The 25,535-nt window shown below is 45.3% G+C and overlaps 1 protein-coding gene across 2 annotated transcripts in view; it reads left to right on the plus strand.

Moving 5' to 3' along the window:
* LOC129544778 (ATP-binding cassette sub-family A member 9-like) overlaps window positions 1-25,535 on the plus strand; it is a 60,582-nt gene that overhangs the window by 4,530 nt on the left and 30,517 nt on the right. For both annotated transcript variants that reach the window (XM_055408726.2, XM_088829383.1), the window contains 18 exons: window positions 658-759; window positions 2,495-2,699; window positions 3,820-3,984; window positions 4,551-4,654; window positions 5,231-5,457; window positions 7,097-7,238; window positions 7,452-7,637; window positions 9,120-9,267; window positions 9,679-9,847; window positions 11,898-11,959; window positions 12,680-12,790; window positions 13,444-13,619; window positions 13,807-13,926; window positions 14,671-14,809; window positions 15,701-15,791; window positions 19,407-19,546; window positions 21,169-21,288; window positions 22,880-23,078. In XM_055408726.2, the coding sequence (XP_055264701.2) occupies window positions 658-759; window positions 2,495-2,699; window positions 3,820-3,984; window positions 4,551-4,654; window positions 5,231-5,457; window positions 7,097-7,238; window positions 7,452-7,637; window positions 9,120-9,267; window positions 9,679-9,847; window positions 11,898-11,959; window positions 12,680-12,790; window positions 13,444-13,619; window positions 13,807-13,926; window positions 14,671-14,809; window positions 15,701-15,791; window positions 19,407-19,546; window positions 21,169-21,288; window positions 22,880-23,078 (2,606 nt within the window). The remainder of the gene's footprint in view (window positions 1-657; window positions 760-2,494; window positions 2,700-3,819; window positions 3,985-4,550; window positions 4,655-5,230; window positions 5,458-7,096; window positions 7,239-7,451; window positions 7,638-9,119; window positions 9,268-9,678; window positions 9,848-11,897; window positions 11,960-12,679; window positions 12,791-13,443; window positions 13,620-13,806; window positions 13,927-14,670; window positions 14,810-15,700; window positions 15,792-19,406; window positions 19,547-21,168; window positions 21,289-22,879; window positions 23,079-25,535) is intronic.

Below are 25,535 nucleotides of genomic sequence, written 5' to 3' on the forward strand. Positions count from 1 at the left end.
CTGTGTGGTCTCCTCCCGCCGGCAGTACATAAAGTTCCTTTATCCCTGTTAAAGAACTGGACACTTGACTCTGTTGAGTTCTCTGACTTTCTCAGTCTAGTCAGGAATCAACGTACAGTACGTGTGCACACACTTATCTGGGGTTTTCTTTCCTTTCCTCCTGAGCTCCATCGTCCCTTCACGTCTGGGGTTTTCTTTCCTTTCCTCCTGAGCTCCATCGTCCCTTCACGTCTGGGGTTTTCTTTCCTTTCACCCTGAGCTGCATCGTCCCTTCACGTCTGGGGTTTTCTTTCCTTTCCTCCTGAGCTCCATCGTCCCTTCACGTCTGGGGTTTTCTTTCCTTTCCTCCTGAGCTCCATCGTCCCTTCACGTCTGGGGTTTTCTTTCCTTTCCTCCTGAGCTGCATCGTCCCTTCACGTCTGGGGTTTTCTTTCCTTTCCTCCTGAGCTCCATCGTCCCTTCACGTCTGGGGTTTTCTTTCCTTTCCTCCTGAGCTCCATCGTCCCTTCACGTGTTTTTCAGCTTTTTTGGCTCCCTTTGCTGCTCATGCAGTTGGGAACAGCTGTTGTGACGTTTCTCTTTGGTTGGGTTGCACAACGTTTTCTATTTCCAACCCTCACATTTTCTCCCTTTACTTTCCCCTTTTAAAATAAACAGGTCACGATGAGCAAGAGGCACTTCAGCGTGGGTCAGCAAACGAGGGCGCTTCTTGGCAAGAATTTTCTTAAGAAATGGAGGATGAAAAGAGAGACCTTGTCGGTACGGTTCAGAGTCTATGTAATCTCATATTTAAAAGAGGACAGAGTACTTTCTTGGGCACAAACACTTTATCTGTTTTCTTTACTCTTTCATAGATATTCTATTTCTAATTAGCAGACTGTTTTTTTTTTTTCAAATTCTGAGTTTTGCTATTATTTCAAGTGAGATTCCTTTCTAATATGTCATTACGACGCATCTTATTGGAAGCATTTTGTAAAGAATTTATATTCAGAAACTCCATGAAAAATAAAGCTATGAAAATAAACTCCCATAAAAATAAAGCCTGAAAATTTATCCTACTGAGGTACCAATTACATGTGAATTCATTTGAATCTCATAAAGGAATAAGTACAGAAATTCAGCAGGAAAGTGAAAGAAATTTACTTAATCCAGAAAGTAATACAAAATAATAATAAAAAGAAAAACTCCAAGGACAAATTGTACCACTTGCACACCATTGAACTATAGACAGAGATGATGTCGATTTGAAAGAAATCATGAGCAGAAAAACAAAGAGGAAGGGACAATGGCATTTGAACTCTTGCTGGTAGTAAGCTTCGTAAGGATGATTGCATGCTATTCATGTAGGAACTTCAATACATTCAGAAAAATCTAATTTAAAATCACTTGTAAAATACCTATATTTCAAGAGTGGATGTATGAACATTTCACTTTCTGAACATTGCAAGTGTGCATGTATTCTTCCAACAAATATGTACTGAGTGCTTAAATCGGCAGTGATTAAAGTATACAAATACGTCTGTATGGAGGAAGGATTCTATACGTATAAAAGCCGGAGTCTACCCGATAGAGATGTTTTACATCTTTTTATCTCTTTTAGTATAAGGATTATATCTGTCAATTTATTTATCTAAACAGATATAGGTGTAAAAACAAACCAACATATGAGTTAAAGTATGATCATCTGGTCAATAAGATATATACCTTTTTTAAAGGCCATGTGTTAGAATTATGGGCTTCCCTCGTAGCTCATGGAGAACGCAATGGCAACCCACTCCAGTGTGCTTGCCTGGGGAATCCCAGGGACGCGGGAGCCTGGTGGGCTGCCGTCTATGGGGTCGCACAGAGTCAGACACGACTGAAGTGACTTAGCTGCAGCAGCAGCAGCAGCTCGCAACTCAGACAGTAAAGAATCCACTTGCAATGCAGAAGACCTGGGTTTGATCCCTATAACTGAACAATAAAGTGTGTTCTTATCAGATTTCAAATGCATCTGAAATTCTAGTACACTTCCAATTTCAGAATGCTATCACAATGACAAAGGCTTTTAAAAGTCTTTTCAGGAAGCAATGTTTTTGCATTTGGACAGCAGAAAATAAATATACCACTTCACTCCTGATTATGGAGGTGGATTGCCTATTTCATTCCAATGAACATTTCTTTATCATTCTCACTCAGGGGTCAACACGACCATTCATGAAGCAATCCAGCCTTTAACACTTGCATTGAAGTAAATGAACTTAAATTATTAATTATAATTGGAATAGACACTACAACTCTGTCTTGATGGGTGATGTGCATATTTCAAAATACTCAGATTAAAGGACAAAAGAATGTCGAAACACTTAAAACACTCTAACACTTAAACACTGAAAGAGAGGAAAAAGCAATGTCCAAGCAACCCGGCAGAATTAAGAGTTCTTAACTCGTGGGTGTTTGATCAGTCCATGGTAGAGCAGCTGTTGACTCGCTTCCTTTTCCTCTCGCTCCGCAGGAATGGCTCTTCTCGTGTCTTCTAGTACTGCTTGCTCACCTGTTTTCCTCTAATTTGCACGTCAATGACTTCCCTCAGCTGCCCGCTGTGGACTTGGGACGTGTAGATAATTTTAATGATTCTGATTACATTATTGCATTTGCCCCTGAATCCAAGACCACCCAGGAGATAATGAGCAAGTTGGCTTCTGCCCCTTTCATAAAAGGTATGTTTTAGGCAGTTCGTGGTAATTTCCTTGTTTGCAAAATACACAAATTCATTTGCACTTTCTTTGAAAAACTGTGTTCAACGTTTAAGTATCTAGACTTAATTAACATTAATTCATATTCCTCTCAAGTATCAAGGAGATTTTCTTACGGTTTATTAGTCTTCTATTGAAGAAATTTTATATTAAAAAGGTGATCCTCACTGTAGTCCTTATCAAAATGAGAAAGTCCAGGATCATTCAGATGTATGTTTGTAAGAAGACTCTGGGAAGATTGGGAGGTGGTGACAGTGTGGCCTTTTAATCTCTTCAAATACTTCTTTTGGGTTTCCTCCGGCCAATCACCTTGCTTTGCCTGGTTCTGAGTCTGTATTTGGCTTCCCCCATGGCTCAGTGGTTAAAGAATCTGCTTGCAATGCAGGAAGCCCAGGAGACACGGGCTAGATCCCCGGGTCAGGAAGATCCCCTGGAGGAGGGCACATGGCAACCCACCCCAGTCTTCTTGCCTGGAGAATCCCACGGACAGAGGATCCTGGAGGCCTCAGTCCACGAGGTCACACAGAGTTGGACACAACTCCGCATGAGCCAGATTCGGGGTCTGGTCTGTCTCTGGCGCTCCCACATGTGCCCACCTCTGTCAGCCAAGACGGAGTCTAGCGATGAGGCCTATGGGAAGGCTGACATCACTCCCTTTTGACCTCCCAGGAGCCTACCCATGCATGAGTAGTCAAGAGTGTCTCCCCGACCTCAGGAATGAGGACTCTGTGGTCTCTTATCTCTTAGGCAGACAGGACTCCGCTTCTCCTCCCTCCTGCTGCTTTAGAGCATCTGTCTCCGCTGCTCCAGCGGGGGCCCATCCATCTCCTGCCTCAAAACCAAGGGCAACGTGTCCAACAAAACTAGGTTACAAGGTGCCTCCTGCAACCTCAGAATGTCAGGGGTGGGAACAGGGTCTCTGACGGACCCGAGGAGAGAACAGGACTCTGTCAGAAGACAGCAGCAGCCCCTACAGAGCAGGGGGCCAAGGCTGGGACAGCGAGGCTGCCCCAAACCACAGCCACAGCGCTGCCTCTGGACCGCACAGAAACCTCACCCGCTGTCCCCTCCTCTCACTGGACAGGAAGGACCATCTCGGGCTGGCCTGATGAACAGAGCATGGGTGAGCTGGAGCTAAACTATTCTACAGACGTGGTGAGAGTCATCTTTAACGACACCTTCTCATACCACTTGAAGTTTTTGTGGGGACATAGAATCCCCACAATGGAGGAGCATGGAGACCATTCAGGTAACCTTCCTATTGGGAAACAAATCTATTTTTTGCTATATTGTCATTAGCCACAAGGAGGCCTGTGCGATGGCAGATGGCTGCTATCTACAAACACACAGCACAAAGTTTAGTTTCTGAACAGACGTGAGATTCATTCTTATTAAGTAAAGCCTGTGATCTTAAGTGTATTTTTCATAAAGAAATCATGTTGCTATCATTCCTATGTTACTCCTAAATAAAACCTCAAGAAAAGGCTCTTGCCCAGTGATTTCCAATCATTAAAATAGTAGTGATTTATTGGCACAAGCAACAGAAGAACAAAACTCAACAAAACATTCTCAAATAATGGAGAGGATGGATAAGATTTAATAAGAAGTTATTGAGAGAGAGTCTTAAGAACATTGATAATCATGTCTGATATATTTTCCTTGGGTGAACCCCCCTGAGAACCCCTACCATCCATTTTATTATTGTGAACCAGGAGTGTATTTTGGAACTTTTGAAATTCTGATTTTCCCTGTATCCCAGCCTGTCCCATCTCCTCATAATAGGTGTTTTCTTTTTTTTTTTTTTTTCCCCTAAAGCTCATTGTCAAGTAATGGATGAAAGTGTCATATGTGAAGGTTCTTTGTTCTGGGAGAAAGGCTTTGTAGCTTTTCAAGCTGCTATTAATGCTGCCATCATAGAAGTGAGTATTGAGTTCAAGGAAACTCACCGCTTTGAAAATCTGGTTTTCATAGAGGGTGATCGAATGGATCTGTCATTTAATTAATTTAGTCACTTAATATGGAACAACACGCTGAATAATTCCTCTACCTAAACCTTACACCGAGCACTGAGGATTAAGAAAGAAGTAGAATGCAGGCACTTTTCTCCAGGGATCCTGGATCATGGGAGATAGAAATATGAACAAATATGGTGAGAGTTTCGGCTCTGTCCTCAAACGGAAGTGATGGCGAGGCAGGCCGTAGGCAGAGGATTCTCTGTGAGACGAGTCAAAGCAGACTCAACAACCAAAGTGACACTTCAGAAGTGGCTTCACATGTGTGTAGAATTGTATCCATTGGAGATACTAAGTAAGGATATTCTAAGGAATTGAGACAAAATCTAGTATATTCCAGGACTTACAAGCAGACAAATCATGATGGACATACATATAGATTAAATGTACGGTGAATGCACATAACTTCTATAATTGAGACAAAATGCATGAGGCTATAATTAGCTTAATGCTAACACTGTGCTCATTGATGTCTTTCTTTAGATCACAACAAATCATTCGGTGATGGAAAAGCTGATGTCAGTGACTGGTGTAAATATGAAGATACTGCCTTTTGTTGCCCAAGCAGGAGTTCTGACTGATTTTTTCATTTTCTTCTGCCTTATTTCTTTTTCTGCTTTCATACACTACGCATCAGTCAGTATTACACGAGAAAGACAGTTCATGAAGCCGCTGATGACAGTGATGGGACTCCGAGAGTCAGCCTTCTGGTAAACCCCATGGCCACGCCCCATCCTGCAACAGAGAGAGAACAAGTTAGCTGGTTGGACCCCCAGACCTGTGAAGTACCATTTAAACCTGATGCTGTCACAAAGTAGTGCTTGTGTAGAAATGGAGCGGATGGGCCTGTAGGTTCCATTACAAACCAGTGGCCACATTAAGCGCATTCATTTAATTATCTTATCATTGTTCAGTAGAGGACAAAGACGTTTAAACAGAGTAAGTACCTTCAGAGTCAGATGGGTACAGTATAGCAAAGAAAGCTTAAACCAGCTTCACAGAAGGGCAGAGTTTATTCTTTCCCATCTAAAGAAGCTTTCTTCTTGATTCTTTGAACTCAATCGCAAAAAATTAAAAATAAAAACACAAAGAAAACTTATCTTCATTTCCACCTAAATATGTGTATCTATCTATATCCAAAGTCTGTGTGTATAAATATGTCTACGTCCAATCTATATCTAGTCATCTGTGTCAGGGGTTGGCAAACTGAGTGACCCATTTGTTTTTACAAACCTAGGAAAGATTGGAGGCAAAAGGAGAAGAGGGCAGCAGAGGATGAGATGGTTGGATGGCATCACCAACTCAGCGGGCGTGAATCTGAGCAAACTCCAGGAGACGGTGAAGCAGAGGGAAGCCTGGCATGCTGCTGCCCAGGGGGTCACAGAGAGTCTGTCATAACTTAGCCACTGAACAGCAACAGCAAAAACTAGGAATGGCTTTTACCCAGGTTTGAAAAAAAATCATAAGAACAATAATATTTTATGGCACCAAATTTTTATATGAAATTCGAATTTCAGCATCTGCATTTTTGGTGGAATACAGCCATGGTCAAGCTGTCGTGTTGTCTGTGACTGCTTCTGTGTTACGAAGACAGTGCCGAGCAGCAACCGCAGAGCCTATCTGGCTCTTCAGAGAAAAAGTTTGCCGATCGCTGCTTCATCATCTGTTCTGTTTGATTCGGCTTGTGTTCCATGGTGTTTATGTAATTACTGAAAGAGGAGTTCTGGAACTGACAAATCAAGCATCGTAAATGGAAACCTCTCCCATTTACTCCCATTACAATATCCAGCTTTGTTGCTGTTCAGTGGCTCAGTCATGTCCGACTCTCTGTGACACTCCCATGGACTGCAGCACGCCAGGCTTCCCTGTCCTCCACTGTCTCCCAGAGTTTGCTCAAAGTCATGTCCATTGAGTCGGTGATGTCATCCAGCCGTCTCATCCTCTGTCGCCCCCTTCTCTTCCTGCCCTCAGTCTTTCCCAGCATCAGGGTCTTTTCCACTGAGTTGGCTTTTTGCATCAGGTGGCCAAACTATTGGAGCTTCAGCTTCAGCATCAGTCCTTCCAATGAATATTCAGGGTTGATTTCCTTTGGGATGGACTGGTTTGGTCTCCAGTTTATTTGTCTTATTTTGAAATTAGCTACCTATTTTACCCATTAACATGCTTTATTGCTACCTTCTCCAGTAGAAGATGAAACTCAGGGGCAGAGAGGTTTTCTGACTTACGGGATGTAGTGCTCCCTTTACTCTTGGTATATGGCAAGCTTCACAAGACGGCTGCTGAAACATGGATGAATCAAGGGATGGAAAAGCAGCACTCTGAGCTGATGCTGTCTTTCTATGCCCCCAGGCTGTCCTGGGGTCTGATGTACACTGGCTTCATCTCTGTCACGGCCACGCTGATGGCACTTATAGTGACATATGCCCCAGTGGTCATCCTGACTGGATTCACGGTGGTCTTCACCCTCTTTCTCCTCTACGGCCTGTCTTTGGTGAGTTGGTGAATTTTCTCTCTCTCTCTGAGCTCTTGATTCTGCTCACATATCCTCTGTTCTGTTTGCAATATTTGAGTCTTTGCATGAGACAGTGCCTAGAGGTTGGGGGCAATGCTGAAATATACTTCTGCCTGATGAAGTTCTTTTCTATTGCGCCTCTGATGATTCCCAGGGGATTGTGGGCCACCTGGAGTCTCCCTCTCTTTTCAGATAACCTTAGCTTTCCTGCTGAGCGTGTTGGTGAAGAAACCCTTCCTTACGGGGCTGCTGGTCTTCCTCCTCACGGTCTTCTGCGGGAGCCTGGGATTCACAGCTTTGTACAGACAGCTTCCCGCGGCTTTGGAATGGATCTTATGTCTTCTTAGCCCCTTTGCTTTCACTGCTGGGATGGCCCAGGTAAGAGTTCATGAAACTATTTCACTTACTCTGTGTGTGCTCAGTCGTGTCCAGCTCCTCTGTCCATGGAATTCTCCAGGCCAGAATACTGGAGTGGGGAGCCGTTCCCTTCTCCAGGGGATCTTCCCAACCCAGGGACTGAAGCCAGGTCTCCCGCATTGCAGGCAGATTCTTTACTGTCTGAGCCACAGGGAAGCGACCAAGCGCAAGTTATGATGTTGTAACTAGAATTAAATTTTCTGAGAGGAGGTCAGTCTTGTATAGAACTGGCCAATCAGAAAATAAAAATGTGTTCTAGGGTATCCCTGGTGGTCCAGTGGTTAAGAATCCACCCGCCAATGCAGGGGACGTGGGTTCGATCCCTGGTCTGGGAAGGCTCCACATGCCGCAGAGCGACTAACCCCGGGAACCACAACTGCTGAAGCCTGCGTGCTCTAGAGCCGGCGCTCAGCACCCTGAGAGCCACTGCAGTGAGAGACCCACGCGGCCGTGAGGCGTAGACCCGCTCTTGCCGCGACTAGAAAAGGCCCGCCCACAGCAGTGAAGACCCAGCACAGCCAGAGATACACAAATACTTTCATAAATAAGTGCCTCTTAAAAACGTCTCCGGAGTTACTGGTTTTCAGATACTGGTGATAATATGAAGGGTCATGTTTCCTGAGCATTGAATGAAATAAATGTTCTTTGGGGGACAGCCCTATAAAAGTAAAAGCTGACCGCACCAAAAATGGGTATCTGTCTATATTAATCAGATCTAAAAGAAAACGGATAATGCTGAGAGAGAAAGAAAAACCTTTCCTGTCTTCAATGTGCACCTTTACAAAAGCAAATGGGAATTTTAACCTTTAGCATGTGTTGCATGAGTTATCTAGGGAGACTCTAAAAACCTTCCCAGGTGGCACAGTGATACAGAATCGGTCTGTACTGCAGGAGACACAAGAGACATGGGTTTGATTCCTGGGTAGGGAAGATCCCCTGGAGGAGGAAATGGCAACCCACCCCAGTATTCTTGCCTGGAAAATTCCAGGGACAGAGGAGCCTGGCAGGCTGCAGTCCATGGGGTCACAGACACCTCTACTAAGAAATTGTTCTTCTGTCTTCTGCCCGACGGCAGAAGTACTTCAGCCCTGTCCCTTTCACTCTCAAATGCTGTCCATCCTCTAGAACTCCTACCTCTCCTGCACGTTAAGCCTGATGAAGTCCTACAGGCAGCCCAGCTCCAGTATCAGCTTCCTGGTTTTCACCTCTGCCTGGAGGACTTCCCTGTTGCAAACTGTGGCCTTCCAAACCCTGAGCACCACCTTTACCCCCTGAATTGCTTGTGGTTAGATGGTTTCCTTCCTGTACCTTCCAACAGACTAGAGCTCTATGAAGACAGGAATCATGTCTCCATCCCGGTGTCTAGCAGAAATAAGACAACAATAGTCTTTAATGCTCTGTTTATCCTTTTTCAATTCCACACATGTATCTTTTTTTTTCCAGCTTATCCATTTGGACTATGACGTGAATTCTAACATCCATTCAGATTCTCCAAACGACCAGTATCTCATAGTAGCTACTGTTTTCATGTTGGTTTTTGATGCTGTTCTCTATTTGGTCTTGACGTTGTATTTGGACAAAATTTTGCCCAGTGAGTAGTAACATGATTGTGATTCAGCACAATTTCATTCATTTCCATTTCTTTAAAATGACTGTCTGCAACATATTAAATATAAATTATTAAGCATCCCCCCCACCAAAGTTTCTAAAATAAGCCGTAGCTGTACTGTGCATTTGATATCACTTTCTAAGATCTTGTTCTACCATACCATTTTAGATGGTTTCTTTAAGAAAAAGGCACTTGTAATAGATTAAGGATAATTTGTAGATTAAGGATAATAGACCCAGGATAACTACACTGTTAGTGCTTGTCTCAGAACCGGCCAAAGAATGCTAGCTCCTGACGCGGGGTCTGAGGAATCTCTAAACCTTCCCAGACGGGTGGCAGTGTCTTCTGGCGGCTCTAGCACTCAGGGTGCTTCTTTACCACCTGTTCATGTAGCTGAATATGGACATCAGCAGCCTCCCTGGTTTTTCCTGAAGTCCTCTTCCTGGTTCCAACGCCGAAGGGCTGATCATGCAGCCCTCGAGAATGACATCGATCCAGATTTTACATCCAATGACTCTTTTGAACCAGTGTCTCCAGAATTCCACGGGAAAGAAGCCATCAGGTAATGAGAAAATTAGGTGGGGCTGAAATGGAGAGCAGGTCCGGGAGCAGAGAGCTCTGTCAGGCAAGATCGGTGATACACAGTGCCTCTGTGTACCACCACCCCAGGATGCTACACTCGTGAAAGGCTCCACTCACTTTGGGAGGGCCACACCGCTGTGCAGCTTACAAGGCCTTGGTTCCTCTCTGAGCAGGGGAACTCGACAGTGAAAGCTCCAAGTCCTAACCACTGGACTACCTGGGAATCCCAAGGCTAGCCTCATGCTTAACAGCACTTTGTCTTCGCGTCTTGTCCGCATTTGCTTTTACTAACGTCTCACGGCAGGACGGCACCCATCAGCAAAGTGACAACCTTCATGTTTCCGCTCTTTTCTTTGCCTTTTTGTTTCTCTCGGTCCTTTCCCTTTAGGCACAGTCCTCATCTTTGTTATTCTAACCCCCCTTCTCTCTGCGATTTGCTTTATCTCCCTCCTTTTGCTTCTTGATTAGTAAGACCAGAAGGAAGAAGCAAGAGACACACACAAGGGGAGATGGGAAGGAGACGCAAGCCAGGGGTGCTCTTGCACGTGTACCTTCCCTCTGAGATCATGTGTGTGCTGTAGTCCATGCTGGTGGCTCCATTTCCAATCCACCAGAAGCTCCTAAACTCCCTGGATATCTGCTCAAAACCTGCCCATCACACGACGTTGCCTTTGTCTCACACCTGAATAAAACCTTTCTGGTCCACCCCCTCCACTAGCCTATTTTAACTTTGAACATTTATGATACCTACAGTCTCCAAATAGTAACTTTTGCAAAAAGGGTCCAGTATGAACAGTCATCGAAAAGTGGCATTTTCTCACTCTTGGTGTATCAGGGCTGTGTCATCAAGAATTGTGACCTCCCTGCAAGCTGGTACTTTTACGTCCCTTTTGATGTCTGGGCCAGAATCAGGGGCCATCAGAGGAGGCATAGAAAGTCCTAAATGCGCAGGAGGCATTTTGTTTTCCCCAGTAGGCAGGGAGCAGGGTGTTGATGATTTGTGAGTTATAGTTAGCCAGAGAAGCCCTATGCTCTCGGAAAAACATCCCCAGAATGAACAGAGGCCTTGGGGGCAGACAATCCCACATATTTGATCATGAGATAGTTTAGGAGTTTGAGCTATGAATTGGCAACCCTGGGCTACAGGTCTTGCTTCATGGCTATGCCCTGTGCTGCAAACAACAGGTTGTGTGTGTGTGTGTGTTAGTCGCTCAGTTGTGTCTGACTCTTTGTGACCCTATGGACTGTAACCCCCCAGGCTCCTCTGTCCATGGGATTCTCCAAGCAGGAATACAGGAGTGGGTTGCCATGCCCTCCTCCAAGGGATCTTCCTCACCCAGGGATCAAACCTGCATCTCCTGCAGTGTACCACTAGGGAAGCCCCGGTGAAAGAAAGGTCACGCAGATGAAGCCCACAGGACCCGGCTCAGAATGCGCCTTCACTGTGCTTGAAATCTTTTTTCTCTGTACTCTGTTTTCTTACCTTTTTCCTCTTCTCGCATCTTCTCGGGAAGTGTCTTGTCTCCCAGGCATTTTTCTTCTCTGCACATAGGATCTTATTCATTCTACAAATCCACCACATGAGAGAGTTCATGTCATCCCTATTTTACTGCTGCACTCAGGGAGCCCTGAGTCCATGGATGGTGTGCGTGGCACACGAGTCTGGGATTTGACCCGGGGGGTCTGACCCCCAAAGCCGGCGTGTCTCTTTGCGGGCACGCTGCTTGCGTCTGTCCCCCGCCGGGGCGCGGGGCCTCTGCACACCGTCCCATCGCCTGCGTCCTCCAGTCCGGTCACTGCTCATTGTCCTCGGGGCATTCTGTCTCCATGGACCCTCGCTGCCCGCTGAGCGAGCTGCCCAGCGTGTGACGAGGACGGAGGCAGGCTCCGATGAGGCGCCGAGATGCTTCTGTCCGGCCGCGGGCCTGCGTGCAGAAGGACCTCCAGCTTTCCCGACAGCCTCGCGGCTGGATTCGTTAATTCCCTGTCCACCTCTACCATTTCCTCAAAACGTCTTCCTCTCTTTTCAGAATAAGAAATCTCAAAAAAGCATATGGAAAAGGCAAGCAGGAAAAAGTAGAAGCTTTGAAAGGTAACGAAATAGCCTCCTGTGTAGCCTGGTGATGTGGTTTAGGGATGATGCCTCACTGTCACGATTAAGAACAGATATTCCAGATACGATGAACTGCCTTTATTTGAGCACATTATGCTTTCCTCCAAGTAAACTGAAAAATCTTGTAATAATTTTAGGAAGTCGGATGCACAACTGATCTTATGGGTTTGAAGGATGCAGGACAGCAAGATAGTGTTTATTGTCGTCTCATGGTATTACCCCTAAAGCTGTTTTTATCAGTCAGTCTATCTTTAATGACAAGATTGCTTTCATTGAAAAAAAGTGTTAATCAGATAATAATATATATCATGACAATACTGCATGTATACAATGTCTATCAGAGAATGTGCAGTTTGGGTTTTTTTAAGTTTTTTTTTTATGTGGACCATTTTTAAAGTCTTTTTTGAGTTTGTTACATATTGCTTCTGTTTTACCTTTTGGTTTTTCCGCTGGGAGTCAAGTGGGGACCTAGCTCCCTGACCTGGGATTGAACCCACACCTTCCACAATGGGTTGAGTTAACCACTGAACTGCCAGGGAAGTCCCAGAAGATGCAACTTTAAAGGAATGAATTTGGGGGTGCATTTTATTTTGAGTATTGCTAGCCAAATATGCAGATGCTGTGAGAACTTATAAAAACTTCAGAGACTGTAAAGTTACCATGTAGGCGCTGAGTGTCATCTTCTTGGAATAATGCCAGGCCTGGTATTCGACGTATACGAAGGCCAGATCACGGGCATCCTCGGTCACAGCGGAGCTGGGAAAACCACGCTGTTAAATATACTCAGCAGACTGTCAGCCCCAACGTCAGGTGAGAAGACGGTCATGCCACGGCACGAGCACGGGCGAGTGAATGCACTGTGCTTTTCACCCGTTCACTAGTTTCATTCATGAACTCCGGTGAGCAGTTTCAACTACTAGCCACACCCAGACACTTCAGGGGGATCTTCAGAAGGGTCTTCCAGTTATCATTTGACAGATTTATGTTGAACTTATTTAGGAAAATCTTTGTGGCTTAAATAGGTCATGCTAAGTAGCTCTTCTGCTTCCTAACGGGCTTGGATGTACGGTCAACATTAAGTTTTAATTCATCAAGAGTGTACAGTACTCCTTTTAGGTAAAAGGAACATGGATGAAGAAAGTATCAGAAAACAGAAGCTTTGGAAGGTAATGAAATAGCCTCATGTGTAACCTAGTGATGTGATTTAGCGATGGGCGCCTCACTGTCACACTGTCCCGGTCGCTATCAAGAACAAATATTCCAGATACTTTGCCTTGCCTGTATTTGAACACATTATGTTTATCTGAGCACGTTAGTGTTTCTTCCAAGTGAACTTAAAAGCCTTGTGATAATTTTGTTATGATGTTTAAAGGACTTTAGTATTGACACATGTTGTTTTCCATTTTAAAATCTCTCAAATGAGACCTGGACCTTTATCCTGAGGCTGATCATTTCCCTTCCAGGGTCTGTCACCATCTACAATCACTCGCTTTCAGAAGCGGCTGACCTAGAACACACCAGCAAGCTCACTGGCGTCTGTCCACAGTCTAATGTGCAATTTGGCTTCCTCACCGTGAGAGAAAACCTCGGGCTCTTTGCTAAGATAAAAGGGATTCAGCCACAGGAAGTGGAGCAACAGGTAGATGTCTATATTAGCTGTCACAGCCATGAGAATGGAACTGCTTACCTAGAAAATCCTAAATCTGTTTGTGTTATTTCTACACAATTCATCGTCAAAAGGTCCAAAAGGCCCTTTGCAATGAACAGCAAAATAATAGTGTCTTTAAGAGAAACAGTCTAAATTTGGACTCAATATCCTTTGTTAGGTCCAACAGGTTTTACAGGACCTGGACATGGGAAGCATTCAGGATGTTCTTGCTCACAATTTAAGCGGTGGACAGAAAAGGAAACTGACGTTTGGGATTGCCGTTTTAGGAGATCCCCGGGTGAGTCGACCTGAAATCACTAGTGAAGTTAGCTGGAGAGCTGTGAAACGGTGGTGTGCGATCACATTTAATCTGCAACTGATAAGTGGCAGAGAGCTGTTCCAATGAAGAGTTAAGTGCTGAAATATTTCTCCTAAATAATTTTACAAGTACAGTTGAGTCTTGAACAATGCAGGGTTGGGGGGTTGGGGCGTGGGTTGGGCAACCCTCCGAACAGTGGGAAATCCTAGTAGAACCTTCCTGTCAGCTGTCAGCACACGCGGTCCCGCCTCTGCAAATGCGTCCAGCCTGGGACTGTGCGCTGTGGTGTGCAGTGGGAACCATCCACGAACACGCAGACCCGCGCAGGTCAAAGCTGTGTTGTTCACCAGTTCAGGGAATATTGCTCTTCATCTTTTGTTCGCTTTCTTTTTATTAACTGATGTTTGGGTGTTCTTATTTACTGTGATACCGTTGCTTTCCAAAGCTGTGTTAGGCTCTACTGTGCAACTGTGTCCATCAGCCGTGCGCACACATGCATCCCCTCCCTCTGGGTGCTCCCTCCCCGCCCACCCCAGCCCTCTAGCTCGTCACAGAGCACAGAGCTGAGCTCCCTGCGCCGTGCACCTGCTTCCCACCAGCTGTCTGTTTCACACGCAGTGTGTGTAGATGTCTATCCTAATCTCCTGACTCACTGTATATCGCTTTTAAAAAGAATCCTGCGCAAACGGGGAAACCGATTTCAGGGGCTTCCCTGCCGTGCAGGTTTTGCTGTTGGACGAGCCGACTGCGGGGTCAGACCCTCTTTCGAGACACCGGGTATGGAACCTCCTGCAAGAGAGGAAGTCAGACCACGTGGTCCTCTTCAGCACCCAGTTCATGGACGAGGCTGACGTCCTGGCTGGTGAGCCTTGGGTTTCCTTCGTGTATCTCAATGGTGACTTAGGGACCCAGGTGGAACGTGTGCAGTGGGGCTCCAGTGCAGCTGCCGAGCATGTGGCTCCCTTGAGCCAGGCAGGGGGACAGTCCTCTGGCCGATCCGAGTGTCTTCATCCCCGAGGGCATTGCCCCAGCAAGGTTTCTTATCCTATTGCAAAGCACCTCACCTGCTGTAAAATACAAAGCATACTCCCCAAGATGTGTTCTGATTTACCCTGTATGAAGGGGACTTCCCAGGTGGCTCAGCGGTAAAGAATCTGCCTGCAATGTAGAGACGCAAGAGATGTGGGTTCAATGCCTGGGTCAGGAAGATCCTCTGGAGAAGGAAACGGCAACCCACTCCAGTAATCTTAACCAGAGAACCCCCATGGACAGAGGAGCCTGGCGGGCTACAGTCCATGGGGTCCCAAAGAGTCGGACACAGCTGAGCATGCATGCACACACTCAGTATATTCGGAATATCAGTTGGCTTGAGACATCCTTTTAGTGTATGACAGTTTTTCTAAATATACTCAATAAACTAACACATCACTTGATTTATCAGATGCCAAAGAATGTGGCTTACTTATGTCCAGAATTAGGATGTGCCTGGGTTGGGAAGATCCCCTGGAGAAGGCATTAGCAACCCACTCCAGTATCTTTGCCTGGAAAATCCCATGGACAGAGAAGCCTGGTAGGCTACAGTCCATGGGGTCACAAAGAGTCGAACACGACTGAGTGACTTCACTTTCTTTCTTTCTTTGTGTTAGTGAGTGGTGATCCTAAAATACACTGTTTGTTCATGAATTTGTTTTTCTTTTAATAAATAGTGAAAAAACAACCTCTAAATACAATTTATTTCATTCTTCCAACTTAGATAGGAAGGTGTTTATGTCCAATGGAAGGCTGAAGTGTGCGGGCTCTTCTCTATTCCTGAAGAGGAAATGGGGCATCGGCTACCATCTAAGGTACAGCCCTTACTGAAGGTTAGAATGTGCTGGAAATGTCAGGGACATCACTGTTAGCATGCTAACATAGGTTGCTCCATTAGTAAGATCATTTCAGAAGAGCTGTGTTAGAACAACACCACAAGTGCTCTCTTTCTTAGCTAGAATGAATGATTTATGGGATTGTAGACACTGAGACACCCCACTCCAGTACTCTTGCCTGGGAAATCCCATGGACGAAGGAGCCTGGTGGGCTGCAGTCCATGGGGTCACAAAGAGTCGGACACGACTGAGCAACTTCACTTTCACTTTTCACTTTCATGCGTTGGAGAAGGAAATGGCAACCCACTCCAGTGTTCTTGCCTGGAGAATCCCAGGGACAGAGGAGCCTGGTGGACTGCCGTCTATGGGGTCACACAGAGTCGGACACAACTGAAGTGACTTAGCAGCAGCAGACACTGAGAATATACAAATGATTAAACCAGGTCTGTGGGTTTTCCTGGTGGCTCAGTGATAAAGAACCCGCCTCCAATGCAGGAGACACGGATTGGATCCCTGGGTCAGGAAGATCCCCAGGAAGAGGGCATGGCAACCCACTCCACTGTTCTTGCCTGGAGAATCCCAAGGACAGAGGAACCTGGTGGGCCACAGTCCATGGGGTCGCAAAGAGCTGGACATGACTTAGCGACTAAACAACCCTCACCAGTGAGATTTGAATAGTATCTGTAAAATATGTTCACAACCCAGTGTCTGCTAAGAGAACTTTATTGACACTCCAGCCTCTCTTACCCTGCTTCTGATGTTTATTTTCTCCAGTGTAGCAATTTCAGTAGCTCCCTCTCTGCTCTCCTTGACCTCATTTTCCCATCATTTCTGTCTCTTTTTAGCACTGTTAGGCGATGTCTATCACTTACTAAGCGTGGACTATATTTCAGGCACGTCCTAAGATATTTGCACGTGGAATACTCATATGGAAGTGAGAGGGAAGTCGCTCAGTCGTGTCCGACTCTTTGCGACCCCATGCCTACCAGGCTCCTCTGTCCATGGGATTTTCCAGGCAAGAACGCTGGAGTGGGTTGCCATTTCCTTCTCCAGGAGATCTTCCTGACCCAGGGATTGAACCCGGGTCTCCCGCATTGCAGGCAGACTCTTTAACGTCTGAGCCACCAGGGAAGCAGGATACTCATACAATCATACTTAATTCTCCAAATGACTTTAGAAAGATGGTATTATTGTGCTTCTTTGGCAAGTCAAGGAATTTTAACAATCTGCCCACTCTCACGTCATTTATACTGTGCTTAGTCGCTCAGTCATGTTCAGCTCTTTGTGACCCCATGGACTATGGCCCACCAGGCTCCTCTGTCCAGGGACTCTCCAGGCAAGAACACTGGAGTGGGTTGCCCTGCCCTCCTCCAGGGGACCTTCCCGAGCCAGGGATCAAACCCGAGTCTCCTGCATTGCAATTTGGACCAAGATTACAGATGTGATGTAAATTACTCCCTATACTTCCCAGTAAAGTGTAACATTTCTTAAAAGGTAATTCAAGTCACTCCATCCCCAGTGGCTAAATGGACCCACGTCATTCACTCCAGGTGTGTTGTTGTTGGTCAGTCACCAAGTCGTGCCCGACTCTGTGTGACCCCATGGACTGCAGCACCAGGCTTCCCTGGCCTTTGCCGTCTCCCAGAGTTTGCTCAAGCCCCTGTCCATTGAGCTGGTGATGCCATCCAACCACGTCATCCTCTGTCACCTGCTTCTCCTGCCTTCAGGGTCTTTTCCAATGGTTCAGTTCTTTGCATCAGGTGACTAAAACATTGGAGCTTCAGCTTCAGCGTCAGTCCTTCCAGTGAATATTCAGGACTGATTTCCTTTAGAACGGACTGGTTGAATCTCCTTGTAGTCCAAGGGACTCTCAAGAGTCTTCTCCAACAACACAATTCAAAGCATCAATTCTTCGGTGCTCAACCTCCTTTATGGTCCAAATTTCACATCGGTACATGACTGCTGGAGAAACCATAGCCTTGACTATACACTATATAGTGGTTAAATGGCTCTCACATCACTCACTCTCAAGTGTTTAACTTGATCTAATTGATGATCCACCATAATTTCGGGGCACGACCTGATTGAATAAACGCCTCAACTAAAACCAACATGGGCTGTCCTCTGGGGGGCCCCACGCTGTGGTGTCCTGACTCTGCTTAAGGTGGGACGCCTGTGTGCTGATTCTTCCTCCATCGCATTTTAACTGTGTCAAATCTTATCCACTCTTGAAGGTCTTCTCTGAATGTCTTCTCTTGAACAATAAGCACCCTCTTCACCGCAACCCTGAAAACACTATTTTGAATTGCTGCCTGAGGCATCTTAATTAACTTTTTTGATCCTCAGTTTAAAAAGCGAAACAATAATACCTACTTTGCAGTGAAGGCCAAAAGTGTTGAAAGGAAAACCTGACACGGAGCCTCCTGCTCAGCTGCTTTAGCTCGCCGTCCCTCCCGCTTCCTCCCGTTACGAGCTGCCTCGCACCTCTGTCGTGTCCCAGCTCCTTCAGGGAAGGCACCACATTCTCCCCGTTTGGTGTCCTGAAGAGCGATTCACACAGGGTCTTGTAAACTCAGAATACTTTTAGCTACAATTGATTTTTTAGGTTCGTCTCACCAAAGTCCATTACGACGCCCTTGTCATTGTACAAGCTTGGCAAGTTTCTTTTTATTTTTAGTGTCAGACAGAGTCTCTGGCTTTTTCTTTAAGTTTTAATGTTTACGTATTCACTCGGCTGCTCCGGGTCTCAGTTCCAGCTCACGGGGTCGAGTTCCCCGACTGTGGATCGAACCTGGGCCCCTGCATTGGGAGGGAGCCTCGAGTCCTAGGCACTGGACCACCAGGGAAGTCCCAGCCTTGGTAAATGTCAGTGGATGTGACTAATAATAGGGTTTCTTAAATCTAATGATTTCATAAAGAACTTTGTATGTTCTCATCAAGAAGATGGACCAACTTTGACTTGAATAAGTTTTGACCTCCCCCCCAAAAAAGATAAAAGTAGCTAACATATTCTGAGGTTTACACGTTGCCAGGACCTATATGATTCCACACATACTGTGTTTTGTTATGTCTTCCAAAATTCTTGGAGACCTGAGTATTATTTCCCATCACAGAGTAGAAAATAGATGCTCAGAGGCCTGGATCTGGAATATGGACTGATAGGACACGAGAACTGGGTTCTTAATGACTGTAGCAAATTAACACTCTTTGCTCCTACTACCTTCACTCTGTTTTGTAGAACTCACACTTTACTGCAAATAGAGAATTCAAAAGTTGAGATTTTGAACAAAATGAAGACAAAATCGCCATTCCCCCACCTGACCCCAGTCAAGATGGAGCCGGATATCTCTTTCTCCCAAATAACAAACCTTGAGTCTCCTTACCTGTCCTTAAGCATCCCTTAATGTTTCTCCTTCTGCATGTTGTGTGGATTATACAGCTTGGGCTACAATGATATTTTTAAGTCTTGCTTCCTCTATTAGATTATACTGCTTTGTCTCATAAATATCAACGAAGCGACAAACACATGCTAGGGTTCTTTGCATAGATGGTGTTGGATAAGAACAGCCTTAACTTACTGTTTTTAAACATCAGTTTGCATCTGAATGAGACATGTGATCCAGACAGTGTAACATCGATTGTTAAGCACCACGTCCCCGATGCCAAATTAACAGCCCAAAGTGAAGAAAAGCTGACGTATATCCTGCCTTTGGAAAGGACAAACAAATTTCCAGGTAACAGAATGCAACAGACCACAGAATTGTTTGTAATAATGTTGTGTGCGGTCACTGTGGTGTTTAGAATGATGGCTGACATTCTGCTGCTTGCAAAGTACACAGCACCATGAATTATTTATGACTTACTGTTTAATATTCCAACAGCACTTATGAGTACACCGAGGCAGGAAAATGCTAATTATGTTTCAAGTTACAACATGTGCAGTCAAGAGATACAGGGAGACTTCAAGCTACAATGAGAAGCATTAGGGGAATTTGTGTCGGGAATGCCTGAGAAGGAGGTCCAGGCAGGGAGAGGTCTGGGCAAACCATGGTGGGGAATCGGATGGGAGCCGAGGGAGCAGGCACTGTAGGTAGATGATGTCATAAGCACACAATTCAACAGCGATTATGATCAGCCTGTACGAAGATCAGGAGCTTTGCTGCAAACACGAACGGCTGGAGAGGCATCGCCTTTACCGTAACTTCTTCTGCCTGGCTTCCCAATATGCTGTTTCATTCCCCGAGCATTCTGAGCTGGGTTGTATTACAAAGTGCAACCCATAAAAATGTGTTCACTTTATCGCATTCCAAGAACTTGCCAACTCTTAATGGAAGGTCCTGGGGCCAATCTGCATGCTTGAATTAATAAGCCTGCAATAGTCGTGGCTAATAAAGAAATACAGCAACAGGCAAGCTCGGCCAGCAGAGCCAGACTGGCCGATTCAAAGCCCAGCTCTGCTGACACTCGCCCTGCCACCCCAACAGGTTACATTAACGGCTGCCACCTCAGTGTGACCATGCGTAAAAGGAGGTTCAGATTAGTATGAACTTTGTAGGGGTTTTATGAAGCTTTAATTCATTCCCACTTATTATGAAAATATTGAATATAAATCAAGCACCCGGAAAGATACAGGTAGCACCTATGGTATTTCAGCAAGTTTCAGAACGTGCCAGCAGGGGAGAAGCAGAAAGGAACAACGCTGGCTTTTAAAATACGGCCTCCTGGCAATTATGACGCATGCTCATTTCAGATGCATTAAAAGTTGATGAAATGTATTCATTTTAGAATCAGTGAAATAATGATCATATTAACACACACAATGCCTTTGGTGTTTGTATTGTTTGTGTGCATACGTGCTAAGTTGTGTCCAACTCTTCTGTAACCCCATGGAGTGTGGCCCACCAGGCTCCTCTGTCTATGAGATATCCCAGGCAAGAATACTGGAGTGGGTTGCAATTTCCTCCTCCAGGGGAATCTTCCTGACCCAAGGATGGAACCTGTGTCTCCTGCACTGGCAGGTGGATTCTTTACCACTGAGCCACCTGGGAAGCCTAACAATTACATTTTTTAAAAAACACATCAAATAAAACAGAATATTTTTTTTTCCCCAAAACCCCCCACATGTGTAGTATTCTAGGCATGAAAAAAGAAATTTCTAGATTCTTATGCCCAAGAAGGTCTGGAAATTAATGCACTGTATAGTCTATTGTAGAAGTGAGGGACTGTCTATAGCATAGGTTTGTTTCTGACGAATGTATTAGTCCTGTCACAAGTGTTTTCTACTTTGAAAAATATAGTTATAATCAATCTCATTACAAGTGATGTTAATTTAGTACATCTTTATGCCTATTTTTAGACCTCTACAGGGATCTTGAAAGCTGTTCCAACCAGGGCATTGAGAATTATGGTGTTTCCATGACAACACTGAATGAAGTGTTCTTGAAATTAGAAGGAAAACCAGCCATTGATGAATCAGGTAATAAATAATTTTTAACTTGAAATTTCTCATTCTGTGCTGTATTTTGTCCTGAAAACACACTTGGAATGATGAAGTTATATGATTTTGGAGGTGCTATGAGTCAATATGATCTTGGAAACAGAGCAGACGAGACGTCTATTTCTTGTTTTCCTCCCTCTTCTCTCAACACTGCTCTCGCCTCTGGAATTCTGTCTTTCGTCCCACACATTTCCCAAAGCCTGTGGAGTGCAGCAGTGTCGAGACTAGGTCTTCACGCAGCAGACATAAACATGCAGTATAGTGTTTTTTAATGTAATTGCTATGGATAAAAGGAAATTAGAATTGTAAGTTGAAAGTTATTTTCTTGACATATTTGAAGACATTATTTCACTATTTGGCTTCTCTGGTGGCTCAGTGGTAAAGAATCCACCTGCAATGCAGGAGACCCAGGTTCAATCCCTGGGTCAGGAAGATCCCCTGGAGAAGGAAATGGCAACCCACTCCAGTATTTCATTATTGCTGTTGAAAGATTTGCTGTCAGTCTAACTGTTACTCTTTGGAAAGTTTTCTACCTTTCTTCTCTAGTTGCTCTAAGATATTTCTTGTCTCTGGTTTACCTTCATCCTACTGTGTTTAGTCTTGACTGTGCTCTTGTCTTTTCTTTTTTGATTGATCAGGTGGAAAGTCTTTTTTATATACTTGATGACTTTTTTAAGTGGTATCATTCACTTTTAGGGAACACACATTCAAAACATCTAGGCTTGATCAATTACTCTAGGCTTCTCCTCCAAAAGAGGTAACTTTATCTAGTTTTCAGGCTTCCCTTGTGGCTCAGAGGGTAAAGAATCTACCTGCAATACAGGGGACCCAGTTTTGATCCCTGGGTCGGGAAGATCCACTGGAGAAGGAAATGGCAACCCACTCCAGTATTCTTGCCTGGAGAATCCCATGGACAGGGGAGCCTGGCAGGATGCAGTCCATGGGGTTGCAAAGAGTCAGACATGAATAAGATTTTTCACTTACCTAGTTTTCAGCTATGGCTATGTTAAAAATATTGTCTCAACCAATTTCATATTCTTCTGTTCTTCATATTCTTCTTGGTCAAAAATACTAAGATAGTTAATCTCTTGCAATAGATTTTTCCAGGCTAAATATGGATTTCTGTTCATTACCTTCTCTAGAATGAATTCAGCCCTTTAAAGCTCTAGATACAGAGCTTTTTTTTTTCCCAGAAAATACAAGATTTCCTTTTATTATGTTGTTATTTCTTCTTCCTGTATTGTGTCTTTATATCCTTTTATTTTTTTGCTGTGTTCCTGTTTCCTTAGCAGTTTCTCTAGTGGTGTCTTGAATTAGATTATTTGCATCTTTGCCCTAGACTCTCTCCTCTGACAACAATTGTTGAAAAGATGATCCTGGGAAGATCTAAATAATGCACGTTAGCATCACTGACTCAATGGATGTGAGTTTGAGCAAACTCCGGGAGACAGTGAAGGACAGGGGAACCTGGTGTGCCACAGTCCATGGGGTCACAGAGAGTCGGACACGACTGAGTGACTGAACCACAGCACAGCGGCTCTTTATAAATGACTGCTTTCATCTTTTGTAGGAACTGGAGTTTGGGGACAGTTACACAGTGACAGGACAAATGGCGCAGGCAGCCTTGTGGAGCTGGAACAAGTCGTGTCGTCCTTCAGTGAAGCAAACAGCACGGTCAGCGGCCTGGCCCTCTGGAGGCAGCAGCTCTGTGCAGTAGCAAAAGTCCGCTTCCTGAAGTTGAAAAGTGAGAAGAGAGCCCTGCTGGCCATGTGAGTACCTGCGTGCTTCAGATTCATATGAGCACCTGCGTGCTTCAGATTCATACGAGCAGTGAGCTCTCAACAAACTCAGGGGAGAAAAGCTGAGATGGAAGGAGTTCCAGCAACTGCGTGCGGCCTTTTTCACACAGAAACCCGTGTTTTCTAACTTCTCATTTTATATTGCAGCATGTTGTTGTTGCATCGCTAAGTTGTGTCCAATTCTTTTGTGACCCCGTGGACAGTGGCCAGGCTCCTCTGTCCAGGGATGTAGCCAGTCAACAGTATTGTGACAGTTTCAGGTGGACAGCAAAGGGACTCAGCCACACACACATGGACCCATTCTCCCCCAAAACCCCCTCCCACCCAGGCTGCCACAGAACACAGAGCAGAGTCCCTGTGCTGGACAGCAGGTCCTCGCTGGTTCTACGTGTTAAACAGAGCAACGTGTTCGTGTCCCAAACAGCCAAGTGTCCCTTCCGTTCTTCTTCCCCTCTGGCAACCAGAAGTTCACACAGAAATCGAGTTTAATTGCTTTGGTGGATATGTAATTAAGCCAGATAAAGTTTGGGGTGTTTCTTTTAATTTTGACAGAATCTGCTCTGATCAAAGGGTTGAAGTAGTTTTTCAGAAGCTTGGAAGTCAGGCCCTAGGTTCTAAGGACTTGCCTCTTTCCCCAGAGCAGCTCTGTGCCCATTTTTATTTCAGCACAGAATTCAAGTCATTTTCTGGAACTTACCTGTAAAGCTCCAGGCCCTTTGTTAAGTAATACCTCCTTGCATGAGTCCTCTCTCTACCCAGGACATATATTCATTAAAAAATATTTGTGAGTACTCCTGTATAACACTCTCTGCTAAATGTCTGTAACACTTATTGAATAAGCTAGACGTGAGATTTGGCTTTGGTGGGTGATTAGAAGTACACTAAAGAAGCATAGCGCAACAGTAGCCAGGAGATGGAAGCAACCTCAATGTCCGTCGATGGATGAATGGATAAAGAAGCTGTGGTCCTGACATACAGTGGAATATTACTCAGCCATAAAAAGGAATGGATCTGAGTCTCTCCTAGTGAGGTGGATGAACTTAGATCCTTTACGCAGAGTGCAGTGAGTCAAAAAGAGAAAAACAAATACCATGGATTAATGTATATATATATGGGATCTAGCAGGATGGTCCGAGAAGGCAATGGCAAGCCACTCCAGTACTCTTGCCTAGAAAATCCCATGGGCGGAGGAGCATGGTAGGCTGCAGTTCGTGGGGTTGCTAAGGGTCGGACATGACTGAGCGACTTCACTTTCACTTTTCACTTTCACACATTGGAGAAGGAAATGGCAACCCACTCCAGTGTTCTTGCCTGGAGAATCCCAGGGACGGGGGAGCCTGGTGGGCTTCCGTCTATGGGGTCACACAGAGTCGGACACGACTGAAGTGACTTAGCAGCAGCAGCAGCAGGATGGTACTGATGAGCCCATTTGCAGACATAGAGGGCAGAGTTACAGGTGCAGGAGAGGAAGGAGAGGGCGAGATGGACTGCCAGCAGCACGGACATACACACCCCACGATGTCTAAGATAGCCAGCTAGCGGGGAGCTGCTGTGTGGCCCAGGGAGCTCAACCTGCTGCTCTGTGACAACCCAGAGGGCTGGGGTGGGGAGGGGGTGAGAGGGAGGCTCAAGAGGGAGGGGACACATGTGTGCTCACGGCTGATTCACGGCGTTGCACAGCAGAAACCAACATAACCTTGTAAAGCAATTATCCTCCAGTTGAAAAAAAAGCAGGGTGCCCAGTTAGGCAGCATCGTCAGCTCTAGTATTGACATGAGAGAAATGATGCCCGAATGGGGCTTCCCGAAAAAGCATCTTGCATGAGGGAGAATTTGGATTTGGTGTAAGAAAATGGAGCGCGTAGCTAAGGAAAGAAAGGAGGATGAAAAGGCAAGGCAGGCAGAGGAAACAGTTTGGGGCACGGAGATGCGTGAGGAGAGAGGGAGAACTGGGATTAATTTGAGTTAGCGGACATCCTGCCGCACAGGGTGTATGAAAGAGTGGGAATAATGTTGATCATACATTAAACAGAGCTAAGGAGGCTGGTGTTTGTACAAAGTAAGGAACTAATGAGGTTCTTTTATTATTTTTGAATGGGCAATTAGTATAACTAGAACAGGATGCCAAGAAACTTAATTGCGCAACCGTGCAAAAAGATTCAGAAACAGCAGGCCCTGGAGCCAAGGGAAAGAGACGCGGAGGGCAGATCGAGAGAGGCCAGGAAAGGGCTCGTCAGGTCCAAACCTGAAACGTAGGACAGCGGTTTTGGAGGCAAGCAGCAGTGACGATATGATGCGCAGAAAATCTCAACCATTCGGAAAGACGTGAGGGAGAGAAACCAGCAGAAACAGGTTCAAGCTCAAGCAAATGAGAAAACGTCATTCACGGAAACTGGGACCAGGAAGAGGAGGTTCAGGCCGCAGGAAG

This window comes from Moschus berezovskii, chromosome 20 (assembly GCF_049115385.1).
Source record: "Moschus berezovskii isolate FMDL1 chromosome 20, NW_MosBer_1.0, whole genome shotgun sequence".
Classification (NCBI taxonomy): domain Eukaryota; kingdom Metazoa; phylum Chordata; class Mammalia; order Artiodactyla; family Moschidae; genus Moschus; species Moschus berezovskii.